Source organism: Antedon bifida, chromosome 9, assembly GCF_963402885.1.
Source record: "Antedon bifida chromosome 9, ecAntBifi1.1, whole genome shotgun sequence".
In the NCBI taxonomy this organism is placed as follows: domain Eukaryota; kingdom Metazoa; phylum Echinodermata; class Crinoidea; order Comatulida; family Antedonidae; genus Antedon; species Antedon bifida.
Window position 1 is genome coordinate 6,435,826 of NC_136234.1, and position 24,470 is coordinate 6,460,295.

Here is a 24,470-nt window from a genome sequence, read left to right on the forward strand (position 1 = left end):
TTAAATAATTACAAAAGTATAAGAAAATTGGTATGCCATCATCACCATGTAACCACTAAATCAACAGGCTCCAAATTCACTGAAATGTAATAATAATGATGATGATGTCACGCATATTAATCAAACTCGACTCAAACTACTCGGTGTCGATATCGACACTTTTTCGAACTCTTGTAACACAATATCATTAAATGAGAACTCGGACTTTTGTCGGGGGGCCGGGCCTGTGAATTGAATATACATACTACACGCGCACGCATTTAGGAACGTCGCGCAACAACCCAAGTAATTTGACAAATCACTTAATCATAATTGATCCACTAAGAACATTACTGTATATAAAATACAATATATATCGACAAATTACACAATATTTGATATCAACCACCAAAAGAGAGAGTGAGAAAGAGCTTCACTCATTGATCATATTACGCGCGCCAGTTTTACGCGCAATAAATAAACGTGTTCAAAGAGAGATACAATACGTCGAAACTAATTAGAAGAATTGTCAAATATATCTTTAAAAATTATTTTGATCATTGTTGATGTTTTTTACTATTGACATGATTGATTAAAAAACAAATTATGGACTTTATTCCCGAGTTCTAAATAGTCTGGTAACAATAGCTGATACAATAATACACCACACCCAACAACAACCAAAATATGGTAGGGACACACAATGACTCACAGACATTGATTTAATACAGTAGGCCTACAACAAATAAGAAAAACAATAATATACAGAATAATAGTTGAATTTTTTTATTGTCATGCAGTAATAACAATAGTGATAGTTGCTTTGTTACGAAGTTCTATTGTAATGCGTACCACCACTGAGTCAGCCTATTGGTCTATTCAGAATGATAACTTATAATTGATACAGTAATAATGGTTTTACTCTTCCCCCATGTGATAATTAATACTTTTTTTCAGACAAAAACCATTTCATGACACATTAAAATGTTAAGAGAAAATTCAATGCCTGGTCAAGTTGGCCAAGCCTATACTCTACTATAGTACTAACTATACTCTATACTCTTTGTGAAGCCGTACCGGTACGTTTTATAATATAACAATAATATCAACAGGACGGCATAATGCTAATGATTGCTTCCTTTTAGAATTTCAAACACATTGAATAATAGAAATATAATAAATAGTATTTTGAAATTGGAATAATGGGTGAATAAACACAGACATGCACTCTGACAATGGTATCGCGGGTAACACACAATGTTTGTGAGGAAGTAGTGCGGAATGGGCCAGTTTCGATGACGTAGTGTCTACATGTACGTACGCACTCATAATTAACCCCTAAACGGATCAGAGAATAGATCACGCTATACTAGATTTAATTAGTTTAATTTAAACTTTCTTATGACTTAAAACTGAAAGCAAAAACAAAAGTCACAATCACGAAACGAAACGATGACAAAGAGGACGCACTTTATGATTACGTAATGCTCTATAAATAGTTTTAAAGTTTGTTGCGTGTTGGAAGAAAACTCGAAAGGTCGAGAATGGTCGCATCGTTAATGATTGAACTTTGATTTGTTTATAAATCCAATACAATTATGTATAATCGTATCCTATATCTTCCCCAAAGTTGTTCAAGTGGAGTTTATAGACGTCTTATATGAACAAAGGTTAAACGTAGGCCTATATGTAAATGAATGTTCTGTATGTTTTCGAGTGGTTTAATTTTGAATGATAGGCCTATGTGCTTTATTGTCAACGTCAGACATATTCAGACTGATATGATGCGCGCGCCACACTAATCACACCAGACGACGATCGACGCACAGCCGACACTCTTGGTGTCCTCTTGGTGTCCATGGTAGTACGTAGTATGTTAAGAGCGCAGTGGACGTGACTTGAAGTATACGTGACACCCGCATCTTTTAGTGGGTGGTTTGTGTTTTATAGCGTTTTTTTGTTCCTTTTTTAAACAAAGTTACAGCCCACTCAAAACTGACTTAGATAGAAAATCACGGTAGATTAAAAACAACACTCACCAAAGAATATTCTTTGGTGACATTTCGGTGATTATTTCGGGGATTTAGGCGTGACGAAGGGACTTCTGAGTGCTGGTGGTATACGTGTACATGCATTTAAATCGTAATACACAGTAAAATAAGAGGGCGGACATCCGGGTGAACGTGTTGTATAACCATGTTTCAGGAACTAACACAGCAAGAGGGCAATGAACCAGGAATTACATGATGATAATAATAAAAATGATATATATAATATAATAATTAATTAAAAATTATACTACTATTCAATTCATGGTTTTGTAAACCATATGTGAATGAAGTTTAACAACAATAAATGGTATCTTGCCAGAATAATGTTTATCAAATAGACCTACTTTATTGTAAATTGAAAATATATTCGAAAGTAAAAATTGATACACTAGTATGCCTCTCTAAAGTGCATCTAAATGTGTATGTATTGTATGTCGCTTCCATCTCCTCAGTTGTTCGAAAGAAAAGAGCGATATACATACACCATTGATACACTCTGCCTCTCTAAAGTGGGTTTAAATGTGTATGTCGCTTCCATCTCCTCTAGCATCTGATCAGTCGGACATAGTATGCAATTTAACAAGAATACAACCGAGAGGATGTCTGAAAACAGTTCCTAGTGACTGGAATATGGTAAAGCTCCGACTGCAAGAATCCCGCCTACAGTTTACTTTGTGGTTTAGGCCTAAATACTTTCTCTCTAATTTTTGCCACAGTACCACAGGAAATTGCGCCCACGACTGTGCCAGCAGCCATACCTGCCGCACTTAAGCCTACAACTCCAATCGACTGTAATGTAGACACTAGACCACCAGCTGCTACACCACCACCATTTGCTGTGGCTGCAGAGGACATCATTGCTGCTGCTTGGCTACCAGCTGCAATGCCAGCTGATCCAAAACCTAGTAGCGCTGGTCCAGCAGTAGCCACAGCTACTCCTCCAACTGTCCCAACAGCAGCAGCCTTGAGGACTGTAGAAATAACACTAATAATTGTAATACTAGTAGCCTACTACTACCAATGAATCAATTAGCCATACACCAACAATCTGCATTCTTTCACAATATATTAAATATTCATACGACAAATTTTCTTTCTTTCGATTTATATCTTTACATAACATTTCTATTCTATAGAATACGTTATTTCTAAATAGGCCTACTAAATGTTTAATGATTTAATACTAACCTGTTTTAGAAGTTTCTGATAGACCCCATTGATTTCCTGAGAATTTAAAAACATTAAAAAGCTAAATAAAATCTTGATAATTACTTGTTTACTAGTTACTGGACTGCTTGAAATGTATGTAAATTGGCTCAAATAGCACCAAACTTAGCAAGGTGCAGAATTCTATATTGATACTGTAGTTAATTGGCTTTTGATTGCCTAAAGTTTTCTTGAATTTTACTGTTAAAATGAGCAGCGTCTTCGTTCTTACTGAGAAGGCCAGCGAGAATGAGGTATTTTTTGCCTCTAATTGCTGTGTTCGGCATTATGAGGTGCTCGTCGTGTTTTTCTAGTATTTTTAATTATAAAACCTGGAGTGGCTGCGGGTGTCACGAAACCTAAGACCACGAAAGCTAAGACCCCCTAAGACCTAAGATCACGAAAGCTAAGACCCAAGACCTAAGATTACAAATTCTAAGATATACTACAGCTTAAAAACAATACTTGTTTATCCGTACATAATTTTAAACATAGTAGGTTTCATTTATTACCATAAATATAATTAAATACTACCGCAAAACATAGATAAACATTATTTTCGCCCGTTGAGTAAATGTATATTTTTTCTTTACAACAAACAAACTTGACGGGTTGTTTGTTGGTATATATTTACTCTATTGTGTTGGTTCAGAGGATGTTTTTCTTTCGCACCTGCCTTTCTTGTATTTTGACTCCAAATTTGTTAATTAACTTTATCCGGAATACCACACTTTAAAATTAGGACTTATAAGTACTTTCAGAATGAGAAATACATAAAACACATAAAAACAAATAAATAAATCCTTTAAATGGATGATTTTACAGACGTGTTTCTTTGTATACTGTAACTCCTCCACATGCTCAATGTTTGTGTTTCTATGGAGCGCCAAAAGAGCAACAATAATACTACAAGTATAAAAACAGAAAGAAAACAAAACAAAAAAAACGTATTTTCATGATTTTTAAATTAAAATTTATTTTCGAGTATTTATTTCTTCGTACTAGCATGATTATACTATTATCATTACAATTTAAATTTTACATTGTTCCATCCACACTGTAGATGAGAGTTTTCAGCCCTCTATATAATTTTTGCTCTTTTGACGTTCCATAGAAACAAAAATATTGAACTACTGTAGGCTAGTCATGCGAAATTCGCAAACAGTATGTGTGCGAGAAAAACGTCTGTAAAATCATCAATTTAAAAATGTATTTGTTACTTTTTATGTGATTCTTTTTCATAAAAGTGCTAATTATATTCAGAATAAATGTTGGAGTTAAAATGTAAGGCAGGTGCAAAAGATAAATATTTGTAATCTTAGGTCTTAGCTTTCGTGATCTTAGGCTATGGTTTCGTGACACCCGAGTGGCCGCAGCTGGTTGCTTCACATTCTTTAGCGCACTGTGCCGAAAACAATTTTCATGAGCGCAATTTTTAATAATAGTTTTGAATTAGGTTATACAGAATATCTACTCAATACTACTTTTTCTAGGCTACTAAAGGCATATAGAGATATTTAAATTACGTACCACTGCTGCTGGCTATTTCTTGTTTTCCTGGCATGATTTGATTACAGACTCTTACAAAACACACGACGGAGAGAGGGCAGACGACGACAGATTACCAGTGCGCGCTGATGCGTGAAATGCTGGTTGTCGACGCGTCTCCAGTTTAACAAGTTCGTTAACGATACGCGATTGGTAACGCAATTAAAAAATGTCTTTTGGGCATGATAATTCGGAACAAGCTTGGCTTATTTTAAATATTAAAAAAAACACTTTATTGTACATTAATTATATATTTGAAAATAAACACCGTAACACTTTTTTTAGTAAACCAGGTGTTTGACTCCTAGAAAGCCTGTAATGTATGGTACGCCGTGACGTAGATAATGACGTATTTAAAAAATCGATAATCAATACATCCGCTAGTAAAATCAATACATCGTCAGTATTATAATTGAATCCATCAATAACGTGATTGTGATTTATTACGACATTAATCTATAATATTCTTTATCTTATATTTTCAATTATTTAAAACAAATTATCATTTTCTTCTTCTTCTTTTTCTTCTTTTTCATCTTCTTCTTTTTCTTCTTTTTATTTCTTCCCAATGTTTTGCACAGCAGCCACAGTACCAGCCACAGTACCGGTCACAGTGGCACCCACGGTGCCAGCAGCCAGAGTACCCGCGGTACTTAAGCCGACAGCTCCAATCGACTGTAATGTAGCCACCAGACCACCAGCTGCTACACCACCACCACTTGCCACGGCTGAAGCGGACATCATTGCTGCTGCTGGGCTACCGGCTACAATGCCAGCTGCTCCAAAACCTAGTGCCACTGGGGCTAAAGCAGCCACAGCTACTCCTCCAAGTGCTCCAACAGCTAAAACTCCAGCAGCCTTGAGGACTGTAGAAATAACATTTTACTAATAACGTACCGTAATAGTACAGCACTACCAATGACATTTTTCAATTAGCCATACACCAAAAGTCTGCATTTCTTTCACAATGTATTAAATGTTCATGGGACAAATTTTATTTCTTTCGATTTTATATCTTTTCATAAACATTTTCTGTTCTTTGTAGAATACGTTATTATAAATTAGAAATAAAAAATACAATTTGATAAGGCTTGAAATGTATGTAAATTGGTTCACATAGCACCAAACTTAGCCAGGTGCAGAATTCAAATTTATTACTGCGGTTAATTGATTTTTTCTAACCTGTTGTAGAAGTTTCTGATACGCCTGATTTATTTCCTGAAAATTAGAAATAAAAAATACAATCTTGATAATGCTTTGAAATGTATATAAATTGGTTCACATAGCACCAAACTCAGCCGGGTGCAGAATTCAAATTTAATACTATCGTTAATTGATTTTTTCTAACCTGTTGTAGAAGTTTCTAATAGGCCTGATTGATTTCCTGAAAATTAGAAATAAAAAATACAATCTCGTATTATTTTCGTTTACTTTTTTTATGAAATATTGTTATTGCATATATTAAATGTCAAAACATATCTTTACCCTATCTATTTTTTCATAAAATTGTTACAAGTCCTCCTTCATCGGGATCAAGCCTTCTTTCAATGTTACTTTTATTTTGTTTCCATGACATTAAAAGTAAATAAATGTTTAAATGCAAAAAAAAAAATGCTTGAAATGTATGTAAATTGGTTCACATAGCACCAAACTTAGAAAGGTGCAGAATTCAAATTTAATAGGGGCCTACTGTAGTTAATTGACTTTTTAATATTTTTGAATTGTTAATACACTGTCAAAATGAGCAGCCTTAAAGGCCCATTTACACTAGGACGATAACGATGGACGATAAATAGAAAAATGTGCATTTTTCATACATAAACAAAATAAATATAAAAACTTTTCATTCTAGAACTATAGAATAACCTTCTATGCTTTCTTTGATGAAAATGATATTTTCACACGTCCAATCAAATGACGTCATGATTAGTAAGAGCAATAATATCGTGACAATACAACGATTTTATTGTTTTTATTTATCATGACATCATTTGATTGGAATTTTAAAAATATTATTTTTATCAAAGACAGCATAAATGATTATCCTATAGTTCTAGAACGAAAACCTTTCTAATTTATTTTGTTTTATGTAAAAAAAAAAATGCATGTTTATATATTTATCGTCCATCGTTATCGTCCTAGTGTAAATAGGCCTTTACAAAGGATAATAGAGAATAGAGAATGAGGTATTATCATATTATTTTATATTTTTTCAAAATTGTAAAGATTAGGTGAGAAATTATTTAAATGCTGTAGATTTATCCTGGTATCTGGGTTGGCTTCATTCGTAGCATCTCTTAACTTTTTCAATAATGTTCTGTCCTGTCCTACAAAATGTATTCTACTCACTAAACCATAGGGCAATGGATTGCTTTGCAACTGCCTCATAATCTCCTTCATCTTCATATGTCACCTTGATTTGATCAAAACAGTTTTTGTTGGTGTTGTTTGTCATAACGAGTAGCACAACATTTGGCCCATTTGTATTATTGACATCATTCAATACTATAAGAAAAGTTAAGAATTAAAGTTAAGTAACAGAATACCAGACAATATTATTTTAAATATTGATAATTAATTAAGTAGCTTGACATTTCCTTCAGTCGCGATTGCAGGAACTTTCAATTATTAGGAATTTCTAATACACACACTTTTCAGGCCTTCATTGTCCACTAAAGTACGTGGCATTTACAGCACACTTTAGTATTAGTACACCTAGATTTAATTTGTAGCCCACCTGCAATTTTCAAATTTCTAAAACTTACATTTATTAATTTTGTCGATGTCGACAAAATATAGGGACCTTGTCTTTTGAGGTATAGGGAGGTGGGACCAGACGCCATAACACTCACGCAAATGTGTTAAGTATAGCATTAGCACACTTAAATTTGGATAATATTCATGATTTTAATTTTTTAACACATCTGCAATTTGACAAAAAGACAAGGGCTTAATGTAACCTTTTTTTCTAAAACTTACATTTTTTAATTTTGTCGATATGTTCGGTTGATTTATTCATTTCATCATTGAGACGGTCACTGACGATCAACATGCATTTTATATTCTGTTTGTTTTCATTGCAGCTAGCTACAAAATCTTCCAAATCTTTCAATATTGTTTGCGCTATGTTGGTACCTGTAAGTTTAATAACAATAAAGTATTAAAAAAAACAGAAACATCATGTCACTAACATGAGGCAGAGGCTCTATACAACTACAAATACACAATTACAATTTTTTTTTAAATTACAGAATTTGAAAGTTCAATCTTTGTAACTTGGTACTATCTTTATTATCTCTCTAATCGCTGTGCTCTAATATTAATACAGTAGGGCCTAGGACTATTAGTATTTATGATACGTAGCCCGCAGTCAACTATCCCGAAGGATACATTGCCACTTGGACTGGCTTACTGTAATATAGGCTAGGCCTAGTAGTAGGCCCTATCTAGGTTTTGGAAAGTCTGAGGTGTTTTTTAATGCTAAAAATGAATTTAAACTGTTTGTGCATAATGTCGAATGATATTGATAATGATGTATCTTATGAAAATAAAATTGAATTGAACAATTGAATTATATTTTTAAATGTTTTCCCCATGATGTTACTTGAATCTTTGAAATGTAAATTACCTTTTCTATAGAATCTCCTGAAGTGGCAGCTGGTATCTGGGTTGGCTTCATTTTCTAGCGCATCTTTTAATTTATGCAATAATGTTATGTCCTCTCCTGCATGTATTATGTGAACTGTGTGGCGAAAACAATTTTCATGATCGAAATGTTTTAATAATAATTAATATTAACAATAGATTACTCAATCCTACTTCTCTAGGCTACTAAAGGCATAGGCATATTCAAATTACATACCAGTGGCTAGTTCTTGTTGTCCTGACATGATTATTGTTTGGTGTCTTGTTGTTCCAGTATTAATATTTATTACCTAAAACCCGGCGCACACTAGAGCTATCGGCTGAGAGAGGAGCCAAGCACGAAAGATCGGACGCACACGTTATAAACGCCTTCAGTACGCGATTTTCTGATTGGATAATTACTTACTACGCTATATGGCACGCGCTGATGACATTATAATAAATCAGAACAACAATTTATGTTGTGTTGTTTTCGGTATTTAAAAAATAAATGCGACGAAGAAGTTGTGATCGAAACACCCAAGAAAATAGGTGTGTCAATAAATATACATTTTAAAGTTATTTAATATTATTGTATCATATATTTGTTTATTTATACTTTATTTTATTTATTTCAGAAAAAAAAATATAATATTTTTATAACGCATCAATATAATCGTTTAGTCTTATAAACGGATAGGGCTATTATTTACAATCGGGTTTAAATATTAATAAATGTTATAGAAACGGCAAACGAAAAATCACTTAAAATTTGAGTCAGTTTGAACGGATGCGTCACACGTGATCGTGTAAGACTTCACTTAGGTCTAGTTCTATTTCTACGTCATCGTTCACGTGAGAGGCCCGTTTCATTTCCACGGTGCCAGCAGCCACACCACCTGCAGCACTTAAGCCGACAGCTCCAATCGACTGTAATGTAGCCACCAGACCACCAGCTGCTACACCGCCAGCACTTGCTACGGCTGAAGCGGGCATCATTGCTGCTGCTTGGCTACCGGCTACAATGCCAGCTGCTCCAAAACCTAGTGCCACTGGGGCTAAAGCAGCCACAGCTACTCCTCCAAGTGCTTCAACAACTAAAAGCCTTGAGGACTGTAGAAATAACATTTTACTAATAATGTAATATAGTACAGTACTACCAATGACATTTTTCAATCAGCCGTACACCAAAAGTCTGCATTTCTTTCACAATGTATTAAATGTTCATATGACAAATTTTATTTCTTTCCATTTTATATCTTTTCATAAACATTTTCTATTCTTTGTACCGTAGAATACGTTATTTCCAATAAATGTTTACGGATTGATTTACTAACCTGTTGTTTCTGATAGTCATGATTGATTTCCTGAGAATTAGAAAAAAAAAAAAATACAATCTTGATAATGCTTGAAATGTATATAAATTGGTTCACATAGCACCAAACTTAGCAAGGTGCAGAATTCAAATTTATTACTGCAGTTAATTGGCTTTTTAATACGCTGTCAAAATGAGCAGCCTTTACAAAGGATCACAGAGAATGTGAGGTATTATCGTATTATTTCATATTATTTAAATTCTGTCCTGGTATCTGGGTTGGCTTCATTCGTAGTGTGCATCTCTTAACTTTTGCAATAATGTTCTGTCCTGTCCTACAAGATGTATTCTACTCACTAAAACCATAGGGCAATGGATTTCTTATGCTACAACATGTATTCTACTCACTAAAACCATAGGGCAATGGATTGCCTTGCAACTGCCTCATCTCCATTTTCTTCATAATATGTCACCTTGATTTGATCAAAACTGTTTTCCGAAAAAATGCTGTTGTTTGTCATAACGAGCAGAACAAATGACCCGTTTGTTGTATTGACATCATTCAATATTACTATAAAAATGTTAAAATATTGAGCAAAAGCAGTAAACAAAAGAACATACACACATACATTCATAAACTTCTATTTGTAAAAGAAAGATTAAAAAATAAAATCAGGTAAAAAGTGACACCGAAAAAAACCGAACCCAAAATCAGTCAGACAATATTATTGTTTTCAATATTGATAATTGTATAGCTTGACATATTTCATTCAGTCTTTACCGCCGTAAATGCAGGAACTTAAATTCGCAAGTATCCCTGTATACATGCGTTGTCTTTTTAGGCATAAGAGTGCGATCACATGGTGTAGAAAGACAAAGCCTGAATAAAATATTGCTACCCAACCTATTTTTCTAAAACTTACATTTTTTAATCTTGTCGATATGTTCGCGTGATTCATTCATTTCATTATTGAAACGATCACTGACAATCACCATGCATTTGTTCTGTTTGTTTTCATTGCTAGCAACAGAATCTTCCAAATCCTTCAATATTGTTTGTGCTATGTTGGTACCTGTTTAATAATAATCAACTTTGAGTGTTAAAAAATGAATATTTTTGTGAGATTTTAAGTATCAGGTTTAAAAAAATTAGAAACGTCATGTAACCAGGCAAAATCTCATAACTAGGGCAAACACTCCAGTTGTAAAAACTAACAATTACAAATTCTAATTGACAGAGGTGAAAGGTCACTAATTGTAACCTTTGCAATTTGGTACTAAGTTTATCTCTCTAATCGCTGTGATGTTATTTGTGATACGTTATTCAACTATCCCCTTTGGACTGGTCTAACATGTCTATTTTTTTTTGTGGAAAGTCCGGTATTCTAAAAAATAATTTGAAAATGTTTTCCCAGGACGTCAAAATCGTTAAAGGCTATGAAAAATTACCTTCTCTATAGAACCTTCTGAAGTGGCAGCTGGTATCTGGGTTGGCTTCATTCTCTATCGCATCTCTTAATCTATGCAATAATGTTCTGTCCTCTCCTGCATGTATTATGTTAACTGTGTGGCGAAACAATTTTTACAAGCGCAATTATAATAGATTACTAAATAGTATACCTACTTTAACTCAATAATACTGTACTTAATTTAATCTATTTTAGGCTACTAAAAGGGTTCCCTTATTCCAGTAGCATGATTATGCAGCTAGTTATATAATATTCTTTTAATATTCTTCTTATGTTTTCAATTATTAAAAAAACATTTGCGTTAAATTTAATTTTTCTCCTTACTTTTAGCAGTCACAGAACCAGCAGTCACAGTCACAGTGGCCCCCGTGGTCCCAGCAGCCACAGCCACTGCAGCAGTACCACCAGCCACAGTGGCACCCACGGTGCCAGCAGCCAGAGTACCCGCGGCACTTAAGCCGACAGCTCCAATCGACTGTAATGTAGCCACGAAACCACCAGCTGCTACACCACCACCACTTGCTACGGCTGAAGCGGACATCATTGCTGCTGCTGGGCTACCGGCTACAATACCAGCTGCTCCAAAACCTAGTGCCACTGGGGCTAAAGCAGCTACAACTACTCCTCCAACTGCTCCAACAGCTATAACTCCAGCAGCCGCGAGGGCTATAGAAATAAAATACTATAATTATTATAATGTACTAGGCCTACCAGACAATGAAACAATCTTCATTCTTTCACAATGTATTAAATATCATTCTGTTAATTTTCTTTCTTTTGATTTATATTTTTTTCAATTCTATTTTTTTGTAGATAATATTTCCAATAAATGTTTACTGAATGATTTACTAACCTGTTTTAGCATTTTTTGATAGGCCCGATTGATTTCCTGAGAATAAAAAAAATTATTAAAATTTAGATAAATGCTTCACATTCAATTTCAGACAAACTTTCCATGTGATACATATATAAATCCAATAATAACAGAGAAAAGAAATACAACGAATTATGTAATATCTATCAAAAAAATATGTGTGAAATGGTTTAATACAAATCTAGCAGGGTGCAGAATTCAAATTGAATACTGTAGGAGTTAATTGGCTTTTTATTGTATAAAGTCTTCTTGAATTTGTAATACAAAATGAGCAGCTTTCATTCTTACTGTGACCCTTACAAAGGGTCATAGAGACGGGTTTTTCTTGAAACACAATTCAAATTTTACTGTTATAGGCCTACGGCATTATTTCATTTCATATATTTTATTGCCACAGAATTTAAAAAATTGGATGAGTAACTTTATTTTTTATTTATTTAAATGCTGTGTATTTATCGAACATTCCATTCTACAATATTATTCCACTTACTACACCATATGGCAATGGATTGCTTTGCAACTGCCTCATAATCTCCTTCATCTTCATGTGCCACTTTGATTTGCTCAAAACTGTTTTCAGAAAAAATGGTGTTGTTTGTACTTATCGTAATTAGAACAAAATTTGACCCATCTGTGACATCATTCAATATTACTATAAGAAAAATGACAGAATGAAAGTTGAGTACAATTTTATGTAAAAAAGAGCATCAGACAATATTATTTAAAAAAATTTATAACTTGACGTTTCACTCAGTTGAACTTTATAACTGAATATAATTAGGAATCCCTCAACCTCAATACACAACGTTTTCAGGCTACGGTCTTAAAATATTCAGGCTAAGGTCTTAAAATCTTCAGGCTACGGTCTTTTGACTCGATGCTAGGAGTTTACACAAAATTTAGATTAAAACTTAAGCAATTTTCTAATTTCTAAAACTTACATTTTTTAATTTTGTCGATATGTTCGGTTGATTTATTCAATTCATCATTGAGACGGTCACTGACGATCAACATGCATTTGTTCTGTTTGTTTTCATTGCAGCTAGCTACAAAATCTTCCAAATCCTTCAATATTGTTTGCGCTATGTTGGTATCTGTTTAATAATAATTAACTATGATTGAATACAGGTAACCTTTGTAATTTGGTACTTTCTTTATCAATCACTGTGCTAGTATCTCTGATACAGTCAACTATCCAATACTGGACACCTTTGGACTGGCCTAGTATGTCTGGGGTTTTTTAGTCCAGTATGCTAACAATGAATTCGGGAGATTTGACAGTATCACCTCATCAATCATCAATAAAATACATTTTAAATGTTTTTCCCATGACATCACGATCGTTAAACTATGTAAAATTACCTTCGCTATAGAACCTCCTGAAATGGCAGCTGGTGTCTAAGTTTGCTTTTTCATTCTCTAGATCTAGAGCATCTCTTAACTTATGCAATAATGTTATGTCCTCTCCTGCATGTATTATGTGAACTGTGTGGCGAAAACAATTATATATTTTATATTTAATAATTATAATTGAATACTAGGATAGGCCTACTAATTTAAACCTACCATTAACGCAGTAATAAATATGCTTACTTTTAATTAATCGGATGAAAATTATGGCGAAAACAATTTTCATAAGCGCAATTTTTAATAGTTGTCAATTAGTACCTACTCAATATAACATTCTTAGCCCTGTTCAGACCCATGGCGTTAGACCGTTTTAGCGTACGACGCTAAAAGAATGTGTGTCTGAACAGTTGGGGATTAGCGTACAACGCGTTGTACAACGGTTGTAGCGTTGTAGTGGAAAACGGTTGATAGTACCGTTTTAGCGTACGATGCTACTGTAAGTCAACGTTGTATCCAATCAGAACGTTTCCTGTTATGACGCGAAACAAGGTTTGACCTAGGCTGACATCTTGTATCGTCAATGTGTGAGAGATGGATTTCAACAACAAAAAGACCAGAATAAATAAGGCCTAACTAGGCTACAAATACAACTGTTAAAAAAAACTAGGCTACAAACTACATGTATCAATTGATTACCATTATATTTTCTAACAAATGACATAAATAAATGCACCTTGTATTTAACCATAGTGACTACGATCCCTTCCCCTTTTAGGCCTAGGCCTAGCTAAGAGCCATTCACGCATTTCATTCAAGCTAAAAACTAGCGTGGTGGGACATCAAGTCACTCATTCATATATGAGGCAGACTAGACTGGACAAGTTTAATGCTGAAAACCCCCCTAACTCCTAAAAGATTCAGTAAACAAACAAGGGGAGCTGTGTCATTTTTATTAGCAAGTTAAGGGGTTTTTTTAACTGACTGGTCTGGACTATCATTAATTTTTTCCACCCATGTGATTAACACAATCTCCATCTTCATCATTAGGAGGCCTGCTTTATTTTCGTAACACAAGAGCCTGGGGAAAATGTTTTTTACTACATAATAAAAGAATAGAAACAGAAATTTGGCTTTACTATATTTTTCTTAAATAAATGCTGAGGTATGTTTTATTTACGGCAAATTTTGTCATAATTGTAGGGCTGAGATCTAGGCCTATATACAGTGGAAATAATGATGAAAACACGTGGGTAAGAGCACATGAATATGCAACTAGAACCAACCTAAATGACGCACTTCCGTTGTAACGATAATCGTACGCTATGGGTACCGTCTGAAGGATTACGGTCGAAGCGGCCGCCAACCAAAGCGGCCGCTAGTTCAATAACGGTAATTTGTATGGAACGCCGTGTGCGCTTTGATTGTCGTTGTTTTGTAATCTTTGATTGCCATTGTTTCGACAGGTTTTCTTTACCTCGGACGTAAATAACAATCTAAATTATTATGTAATTTATTCTCTTTTTTTACAGATTGAATGTGATACGTTCTTTTAAACGAAATGGCGAATCGATGATTACTTACTTTAACTGTTCTAAATGATATGTTTAATAAAGTCAATAAAATACATTGTGGTGTTTGTATTGTATATTAATATAATATATAATAAGCCAATTATTAAGAATAATATATATATATTTTCAATAAAGTATATCAAAATATATATATTTGTTATTGTATATTAATTAATTAGTAAAGTAACTACTGTAGTAGTGTTCGCAATCATAATAATTACAATAACATGATGAATCAATTTATTTATTTAATATCCTAAATTATTTCATACCTTCAGATATATAAATATTGATCAATTTAAAATGAGTTTTAAATACTAAAAAAAGATGCAAGTGTCTGTACGGTACGGTAATTAATTAAGCGAATTTCTGCTAATAACTACACGGCCGGCCAGGAAAAGTGCTGTAGAGAACGTCGCGTTTTCGTCCCCATGTTGCTTTATTGAAAACACAAACAATGTATTACAATGGAATAACACTTAATGTATAACACACCCTATTACTAATCAATAAAAAATCAAGATTCGATAGTACAGTGTAAATGAGATATAAAGATTCGGCAATACCGTACGTAAATTATTATTGCAATACTGTATGAAGATTCGATAGTAAAGTAAACGAGATATAAAGATTCGGCAATACCGTACGTACATTATTATTGCAATACTGTATGAAGATTCGATAGTAAAGTAAACGAGATATAAAGATTCGGCAATACCGTACGTAAATTATTATTGCAATACTGTATAAAGATTCGATAGTAAAGTAAACGAGATATAAAGATTCGGCAACACCGTACGTAAATTATTATTGCAATACTGTATAAAGATTCGATAGTAAAGTAAACGAGATATAAAGATTCGGCAATACCGTACGTAAATTATTATTGCAATACTGTATGAAGATTCGATAGTAAAGTAAACAAGATATAAAGATTCGGCAATACCGTACGTAAATTATTATTGCAATAGTGTATGAAGATTCGATAGTAAAGTAAACGAGATATAAAGATTCGGCAATACCGTACGTAAATTATTGCAATACTGTATAAAGATTCGATAGTATGTAAATGAGATATAAAGATTCGGCAACACCCGTACGTAAATTATTATTGCAATACTGTATAAAGACGCGATAGTAAAGTAAACGAGATATAAAGATTCGGCAATACCGTACGTAAATTATTATTGCAATACTGTAAAAAGATTCGATAGTATGTAAATGAGATATAAAGATTCGGCAATACCGTACGTAAATTATTAATGCAATACGTATGTATAAATATTCGATAGGAGAGTGCTCGAGAAACGTCGGGTTAGTTCAACGTTATTTTTTCCCTTCACTGCCAATATTTAAAAAAAAAAGAGATATAAATAAATAGTAAATGAGATATAAAGGTTCAATAGTACGTAGATTATGATGCAAACGTAAATTATTAATGATTCGATAGTATATGTAAATATATTTAGTTAGGCCCTAGTTAATATTAATTTATCGACAGGCAAACTTAATTTTTATAGAAATATAAAGATTCGATAGTACATGATTTGGCTTATATTTATTGGTTTGACCATACATACAGCTGTAACTCAACTCGCCATAGGCCATGGTGTTGACAACGACAATCAAAGATTAAAGCGCACATGGCGTTCCATACAAATGACAATATTAAACTGGCGGCCGCTTTGGTTGGCGGCCGCTTCGACCATACTCCCCGTCTGAACACCTCATTTTTTTCTCTGCGGTTTGTAATGTGACCTTGCTAGTAACGTTGTACGCTAAAACGGTCTAACGCCATGGGTCTGAACATAGCCTTATAAATAGGCTAATATTCAAATTACATACCACTGCCTAGTTCATGATGTCCTGCCATAATTATTGTCTGTGTCGTTTTCAAGAATGTTAATAATACGTCATGATATGACACCATGACATTTAAAGTAAATAAATCAACTGATGTCATTAAGTTGTGTTTGGCGTTCCAGTAAGACTCGAGAGGGCGATATTTAAAAAATAAATGCGATGCGATATTGAACAGTCTACGGTATTATGCAATTTCTATGTAGTTAAAGATGTATTGTCCCCCAAAAACATGAAAAACGAAGATTAATTAAATCAGACTTTGAATAGAATTTGTAGTTTTAATAACGTTAATCATTTCAGTAGAAAAAAAACGGGGAAAAAACAATGTTTTCACTTATGAAATGAGAAAATAAATGGTTAAATTCAACCAAAAACTGGCAGCCAATTTAACTATTTTTCCTTTAAATTACAGTTTTTTTCAGATAAATAAATTTCTTTTCGATCCAATTTTTGGTCAAAATGGATAACTATTATGTGACATTAAAATGGCATATTCAACCAAAAATGTTGAAAAAAATATTTTCCAGGGGGAAAATACATCTTTTACATGTACCGTAAATTATAAATTGGTACTGCATTCGAAGAAGAAAGGTGTGTCAATAAATACAAAGTTATTTAATTGTATAATATCAGTTTATTTATACTTTATTTTATTTATTTCAGAAAAAAAACTACATATAATATTTTTATAACGCATCAATCGTTAAATCTTATCTTTTATTTACAAACAGATAGGGATATGTTATATCTACAACCGGGTTTAAAATATTAATAAATGTTATAGAAACGCCAAACGAAAAAATCAATTAAAATTGTTAGTTTGAACGGATGCGTCACACGTGATCGTGTACGACGTTTCACTTAAGTCTAATTCTATTTCTACGTCATCGTTCACGTGAGAGGCCCGTTTCATCGTCATTTCAATATCACGTCGGTTTACCATTATTGTCTTTCGTTTTACTCGACCACGAACACGTGGTACTTTAACTTGATAGATCACTTGCAATTGTTTAAAGCTTAAAGTTAAAACACTTAAGCCAAACAGGATGTATAGCACTGTCAATAGCTTGTACAGCTTCAAAAAACTATAAGATTTAGCTGTGTTTTGTCCTATCACGTAGTCTCCAAAACCAATCGTCGAAAGGGATATAAAACAGTAATATTGACTGGACAGATGAGTCCATTCTTCTATTTTACTGAAGATAACGGCAGGAATTAGAATAATTAAAACATACGCTAGTATAATAAGTACAACCGTTGATATGACTTTTTTCAATCGCTCATGTTTAGAGAAACACGTTACGTATTTCACTAGTAACGCGTTCCAAGCGTTCCAGCTGTCGGAAAAGCAATCACCAACGTTTGCCAGAAATAATGCTGTTAGAGGGATACCGAAGAACGCGTAACAGACGCAGAACGCGCCACCGCTGTATGTTGACGGAGCTATATGTCCATAGCCTGAAAAAAGATAAATATTGGAATGAACAGAAAGTGAAGACTGAAATAAACGGTACATTTATAGTCATCGTCATAAGACAAAGGTAACGACTCAAAATTGGTTCCGACTCAAAATTGGTTCCCACTAGGACGCAAGCGCAAGGACGGAACGTAAAGTTTGGTTCCCACTAGAGACACAACGCAAGGATGTAACCGCAACGTTTGACCAATCACAAGTGATGGATTATTCGAACACGTGGCTTGTCATTGGTCAACTCGCTTGCGTTGCGCGTACGTCCTTGCGTCGTGTCTGTAATGGGAACCACGCTTAAGCCCACCGCAAGTAATTCGACCAACCCAGCGATGATAATATGGTCATATCCGCCGAACTTTCGTTAATGATTGGTCAACTAACTTGCGTTGCGTTGAGCCTTAATTGCCGTCGCATTGCGTCCAACGTAAGAAACCTAGACTTGCTCCAAGTCTGTAGTTATTTTTTTTATGTTATTGCACCAGTTGGCGTTGCGATTTTTGCATGGAAACTATCAGTTTTTTTCGAGCTCAAGTATTATAGGTATGAAACGCAATTTGTGCCTAAATATTTACACAGTCCAGAATCCATGGGAAACCAAGCTTACCTATTGTGGTGACGACAGTGGCGGCAAAGAAGACGGCACTCACAAAATCCCAATAATCAGCCATGTCGTCCACGTTGCTTACGTTGCCTTCATTGATCAAGTTACTATCACCCCACTCCACAACTGTCTTTATCAATTCACCAAGCTCGTAACTATCAACGCAGCTGTTGTTACTGAGAAAATCGTAGACGGTGTCGACGATGTAGCCCTTGTTGTCCTCCTCGTCACTGCGTTCAAGAGAGTGGAAGATGGCGCCACCAATGAACAGATACGCTATTAAGACGACGAAGCTAAGCAAAGCTTTTCTCCATGAATTCAATTCAGTAAGTTCCATTTTGTGTGTCTGTCTGTACTCAGCTATGTCGTACTGGTATTTTAAGTTTCTACTTTATTTTTTAGTTTCTATTTCAAGAAGATGTTTTTGGTTTCACAAGCTTCCAACATGTATCTCCATCTTAAAATAAATACACTAGTTTAGAACACGTACTTAAGACACATGAATCAAGAACAACAACACGTAGTTAAGAAACATCAACAACAATTCACGTACTTAAGAAACACGAACAACAACGTAAAGACAGGCGAATAAAGAACAACAACAACGTACTTAAGAAGACACATGAATAAAGAACATACAATAACATCTTTATAGCACAGAATTGCTTTTATAAATGCCTAATGGCAATGCATGTTAGCGAATATAATTACCAAAGAAAATAATTGACGATAAGCCTGCCAAGGATGTGCAAATTAATATACGGTTGAAAATAGTTTTACTAAGATTAAAACCATACGCGGAAATTAATATATAAACCTAAATATCTATAGTGAATTGAAAATTATTACATTAATTATATATGCGTAATCTTGCAATCTGCTAGGCATATTAATCATCAACACACAAGCTAATTTGCATATAAAACAGGATTATAAAAGGTCTAGACTACTGTAGAAGATGGCACTTGTAGCTGCCATGGTAACAGGACACATAAAATGCAAGGTTATTGTTGTTATGGTATCATTATTTACACGTAATGGATCATTATTTATCTTGTCCTCAACAACACAGTGAGGAGGCGGATCTAAATGGTGTAGTATGTTTGTGGGGATGGGGGTGAGCGCAAACAATTTAAAATGAATGAAATTAGCCTATCTTGTGCATTGTATTTGTCGAAACTTAGAGTTATTGACAAATAATTAAACGAATTCATTTTTGCATTGTATGGTATTTTATAATCATTTTAAAAAACAAAACCTAAAAAAATATAAACGATTCTATAATATTAGCGTCAATTGCTGATGTCACGCAGTATCACTTTCTAACAAAATACAGCATCGGAACAGATAGAAGGCGGCGCCGTTTTTGTCAAAATCGTATAGGCTTATACAATAATTTAACGGCGACGTTTTCCGTTCCGTGAAACGGAATAAGTGTGAACGTTTAACACCAAAAGGTAGAGGGGTGAGACTGATCATGCGTGACCTTCCATCTTGTAAGAGTATGAATGAGGATTTTTAAATACAGTAAGCAAAGCGTTTATCAGGAAGTGGCACTTTCGAAATCTATATTTAATAACAATCTAGTGTTTTGAATAATAGTGCAACATTTTATTAGTCACAGTGTGTGATTCCTAGGTGAAGCTTTGTGTATCAATTCAATGTCCTTTAAACCAGATTGCTAATTCATCGTGATAATATTAATTTCAATTCTTCAAAGAAAGTATTGTCGCGTCATGATGTAACAATTTTTTAAAGGAAAACAACTGTCAACAACTTTTAACCCCTTGAGGAGAATTTGAAGACGTCGTACAAAACCAGGGGGCCATAGTTTAGAACATAAGAAAAGTATGAACATAATTATTAAATTCTGAAAAAGTATTCCTCATCTACGCGCGGTAGGCCTCGTTATATGCGACTTATACGAAATGAAATATTTGTATTTTATAACAGCAGCAATGAGTAGATACTACAGTAGTTGGTTTTGCTGCTTGGTTCCCACTAGAGACGTTCTGGGAAACAAGCTTAGTTGCGCAGCATACTGTAATTACAGTACTTTTCACATTTGTTTCTTTCTTTTTCGTACTTATATGGTGTTGTAATATCACAAACTTGTGTAAAAACAATCAATGTTGATTGAACGAGTTGTACTGTGCATCAGTCTCGTATCTAAATAAAGTTTTAGTTTATATATATATATATATATAATATATATGACCATTGACTCAAAAGAACATTTGAAGAAGTTGTTGATGCCCATTATGATTGATTGCGTCACTTCATTGGTATGTTACAGGTTAAAGGTGACGTACATACATGTTCGTGGTTGGCTGAGCATTTATTATATCCTCCTAGTAGTTCCACACACGTTGTCTTTTTAAAATATTAATTTATCAAATACACCTCCCAGACACCACCTCTACCTCCTCCCCCAGACTCCACCACTGTCCATTCCACACACAAAATTCTCAGGAACCGACAATTTTAGATAACCTATTTTCTCTTCAAAAAAAATTATCTTCCGACAAAAAACAAAAGGTAGGAGGTTTCGAACTGAACAGCTTAAAACTGTCATCAAAAAGATGTGCTTAATACAAAAACATTACATATATGAAAAAATACAATCAAATAATTTTTTGTTTACGTTTTAACTTTGTATACACAACCACGGCTTAATTTGGGTGTATGTCCGGCAGCCGGATACGTGCAAGTATTGATAAATCAACGGACATAATCTACTATCCATGGAGGACCATGTAAGACTAATCCGGAAAAGGTGTTGTACTGCTGAACCGAGTACGACGGCTTTGTAATTTGGAAACTTCAGCAGGGAGTCCTTGTAAGACGTGGCCGCCAGTATGGACTTAAAAATAGTCAATTCAATTATCCAGTGAGTGATAGGTTCTTTAAAGAGACCTCATTGAATCTGAATAATTTATGAGACTTCAAACTTACCCTGAGCGGAGTGTCATAACAAATGCCTTCTTTCCAACAAGTCAAGCTTCTATAATATATAAAGGAAGTATACGATGTGATACGATCGGATTTTGTCACACAAAACACCAAGTTATTTTAACAATAGAGTGATGTCAACCAGACAATTATGGAACCAGTCAACCGTTAACGTCAAAAACATTTACGCAGTGGGGAAGCATGAACAGCGACACCAACGATTACAAACTTAACTTCATTATTAAACAGTCATTTCAGAAGAATATTCCACTTTGCGTTAAAAAAACAGCGCATAATATAGAGGAGAAAGGTGGCTGGTAGAGTAGGAAACGCGTTCTGTGTGTTACCTTTCTAATGTTTATGTGTGTACTTTCCTGACGTACTCTTACTTCCCTGATGCTAGCTGGTGAACGTGCAAAAACGAAACAACAAAATGGTTTATTAGCGATACACGTGCTTTTAAATCACTTCCTTAATCGAGCCATTATTAAGTTTCGATTTTGATGACGTACTAACGATAAGCCTCATAGTTTCTTCTCTTTTCAGGTAGGGATTCGAACCCTCACCATGTACGTATAACAGTGGTATACGGATATGAATATTCTCATTCATCCAGGTAGTATTAGGTTATCAATCTAATCCACTGGAATTTCTTGTTTAGTAAACAATCAGCCTGATGATACGACCTGGATAGGTCGTGAAATGTCTCTGTTTACTAAACAAGTAAAGTCTATGTGGATTATATTGATATCTTCTAAATTGAATAGTATGTTTCACAAACATACTGCATCTTTATATCATTAGTGCCCAGTATCACAGGCACTGAATTCCGCTGTAATACAGCCTGATATTAGTATCACATGTGTCGCCTGTATTTTACGTTAATGATTTGTCGTGAGCGCAATGTACGGTGATTTGACCAATCATAAGCTATGGAGTATTCGCACTGTCGCTGTCATTGGCCAATTCGCTTGCGTGCGTATGTCCATGCGTTGCGTTTTAGTGGGAACTCACATGTAATAAATGTGTATAGTATATTATTATGAAGACTGGAAAAATTACAATACCATGAGAATCGGATACAGGTGAACAGGTGGGCCTATTCGCGAGTGAACGGAGTAATTCAATACAAGCTCCGGATATGTGTCATGACGAAACAGGAATTGAAAGAGATCATAGCCTGGAAGCTGCGCCCAGCATCAGACACACAACATTCATTAGGTAATACCATGAACCAGTTTCTTACCTTCTTACTTTTTACCATCTCAGTTGTCAATCATAAACTGTGAACTGTTTCCATCCACCGAGCAAAAATAGCCTACCCGATGAATCGAATGCGAGATGAAACACGTGTTCGATAACATGAATAGGTCTACTGATAATTAAACCATTACACTGATTTACTAATAGTCTTTTAACATGCTTGAGACCAAAGACCAAAGACCGGTCAATGACATTTCATTTCGACACAGATCCGGGAAAAGGTTGCTAGGGACGAACAAAATTACAATTGTGAAAAAACCTAAAACAAATATTGATTATTTGCAATAACAATAATATAAGCTATAGCGCCGCCTCTACTTAGCTATGATTAAAATAAATCCATACTAATACAAACTTACTGTATATGAAATAGGTAGTTTAAAAAAAAAATCGTTTTTGCAAATTCGCTTTCTCGAAATATACGATGAGCCCTCTATGGCAAAAACAAGTTACTTCGGTAAAGTTGTTTTGTTGTACAATTATGTGATGGTGTTTTGTGTATGAACAAGGTTGACACCTTTTATAAAGGATATGAAAGAATTCGCTTATGGTGGTTATCCTTTGCAATTTGCCTATAAAAAGAAAAAAACACAACGAATTAAAAAAAAAAGAAAACTGTTTGGTTGTTGCCACTTGGACGCAACGCAGCAACGTAGGCGCGCCAACGCAAATGAGTTGACCAATCACAAGCGACAGTTCGGGTGATTCATCGAGTCGTGATTGGTCAAATTACTAACGGTGGGCTTAACCTCCTTGCGTTGCGTCCAAGTGGGAACCAAGCTTTCGGTATATAAGATTTTTTCGCGCTGCTGCTCTAGCCCGCTACGTCACAAGAGATGACGTAATCCGAGATAAAGCAAGCAGCAGTTTTAGTACTGAGAGACTGACATTTTTGCGAAAATGGAAACTCCACTATATAATTTATAGGTAACAGCTGCTAGACCCAAAAACGTCTGGGAAAAGATTCTAACGGTTGAATGACAAATCCCAAAGCATTTCTGGTATTTATGAGTCCCATGATATTATATAATACTGTAAATCAAAACAGTTCATGAAAGTGTTTGTTTGTACCATGGAACTATAATTATAGTTCCATGTTTGCACTAAAGTGACAGAAATTGAGTCTGTATTTCGTATCAAAGTTATTCACTTCTGTAACAAAAAAATAATATTTATTCACATATAAAAAGAGAAAAGAAACGTTTAATTATAACTCAAAAACCATTGTCTAACAGACAATGTAAGTATTTTTTGCTTTAAATTACATTTTTTCAGGTAAAATAACTATTATGTGACAATAAAATGACACATTCAAAAACAAATTTGAAATAAA

At 34.3% G+C, this 24,470-nt stretch overlaps 5 protein-coding genes across 8 annotated transcripts in view; 1 reads left to right on the plus strand and 4 right to left on the minus strand.

The window, feature by feature from the left end:
* Nucleotides 1-24,470, plus strand: part of LOC144852444 (uncharacterized) — a 97,925-nt gene that overhangs the window by 71,304 nt on the left and 2,151 nt on the right. The gene's annotated exons all lie outside the window — the stretch shown is intronic.
* Nucleotides 743-4,883, minus strand: LOC144852458 (uncharacterized). Its single transcript, XM_078710271.1, has 3 exons — nt 4,767-4,883; nt 3,219-3,254; nt 743-3,001 (listed from the first exon to the last, which is right to left on the minus strand). Exons 1-3 carry the CDS (start codon nt 4,798-4,800, stop codon nt 2,691-2,693), a joined length of 381 nt encoding a protein of 126 aa, XP_078566397.1. The 5' UTR covers nt 4,801-4,883; the 3' UTR covers nt 743-2,690.
* LOC144852438 (uncharacterized) lies at nt 5,325-16,948 on the minus strand. Of its 2 annotated transcripts, XM_078710239.1 has the most exons (11): nt 16,833-16,948; nt 13,429-13,551; nt 13,008-13,160; nt 12,557-12,718; nt 12,046-12,081; nt 11,517-11,858; nt 11,173-11,286; nt 10,647-10,796; nt 10,132-10,294; nt 5,967-6,002; nt 5,569-5,650 (listed from the first exon to the last, which is right to left on the minus strand). In XM_078710239.1, coding segments are annotated over exons 1-10 (1,329 nt in total). In that variant the 5' UTR covers nt 16,918-16,948; the 3' UTR covers nt 5,569-5,650; nt 5,967-6,001. The 2 variants fall into 2 exon arrangements, with proteins under 2 accessions (XP_078566366.1, XP_078566365.1); XM_078710240.1 differs by lacking the exons at nt 10,132-10,294; nt 10,647-10,796; nt 11,173-11,286; ... (4 more) ...; nt 13,429-13,551; nt 16,833-16,948 and adding exons at nt 6,133-6,168; nt 7,134-7,289; nt 7,764-7,919; nt 8,413-8,526; nt 8,647-8,697 and having other exon boundaries at nt 5,325-5,650.
* Nucleotides 8,916-10,089, minus strand: LOC144852266 (uncharacterized). Its single transcript, XM_078710042.1, has 3 exons — nt 10,081-10,089; nt 9,746-9,775; nt 8,916-9,521 (listed from the first exon to the last, which is right to left on the minus strand). The coding sequence occupies exons 1-3, from the start codon at nt 10,087-10,089 to the stop codon at nt 9,204-9,206; spliced, it is 357 nt and encodes a 118-aa protein (XP_078566168.1). The 3' UTR covers nt 8,916-9,203.
* Nucleotides 17,520-23,172, minus strand: LOC144851651 (potassium channel, subfamily K, member 16-like). 2 transcript variants are annotated; one of them, XM_078709215.1, is made up of 4 exons: nt 23,121-23,172; nt 21,878-21,926; nt 18,926-19,379; nt 17,520-18,308 (listed from the first exon to the last, which is right to left on the minus strand). In XM_078709215.1, the coding sequence occupies exons 3-4, from the start codon at nt 19,257-19,259 to the stop codon at nt 17,653-17,655; spliced, it is 990 nt and encodes a 329-aa protein (XP_078565341.1). In that variant the 5' UTR covers nt 19,260-19,379; nt 21,878-21,926; nt 23,121-23,172; the 3' UTR covers nt 17,520-17,652. The 2 variants fall into 2 exon arrangements, with proteins under 2 accessions (XP_078565341.1, XP_078565340.1); XM_078709214.1 differs by lacking the exon at nt 23,121-23,172 and having other exon boundaries at nt 21,878-22,048.

Coding starts and splice junctions, on each gene's coding strand:
- LOC144851651 (XM_078709215.1), bottom strand. CDS start 19,259: ATGGAACTTACTGAATTGAATTCATGGAGAAAAGCTTTGCTTAGCTTC. Junction 18,309..18,925: donor CACTGTCGTCACCACAATAG/GTAAGCTTGGTT, acceptor ATCTTTTTTCAG/GCTATGGACATATAGCTCCG.
- LOC144852266 (XM_078710042.1), bottom strand. Junction 9,522..9,745: donor ATGACTATCAGAAACAACAG/GTTAGTAAATCA, acceptor TTATTTCTACAG/TCCTCAAGGCTTTTAGTTGT.
- LOC144852458 (XM_078710271.1), bottom strand. CDS start 4,800: ATGCCAGGAAAACAAGAAATAGCCAGCAGCAGTG. Junction 3,255..4,766: donor AGAAATAGCCAGCAGCAGTG/GTACGTAATTTA, acceptor TTAAATTCTCAG/GAAATCAATGGGGTCTATCA. Junction 3,002..3,218: donor ATCAGAAACTTCTAAAACAG/GTTAGTATTAAA, acceptor TTATTTCTACAG/TCCTCAAGGCTGCTGCTGTT.
- LOC144852438 (XM_078710239.1), bottom strand. CDS start 16,917: ATGGTGTCATATCATGACGTATTATTAACATTCTTGAAAACGACACAG. Junction 13,552..16,832: donor ACATCATGAACTAGGCAGTG/GTATGTAATTTG, acceptor TTCGCCACACAG/TTCACATAATACATGCAGGA. Junction 10,295..10,646: donor TATCGACAAGATTAAAAAAT/GTAAGTTTTAGA, acceptor ACATTTTTATAG/TAATATTGAATGATGTCAAT.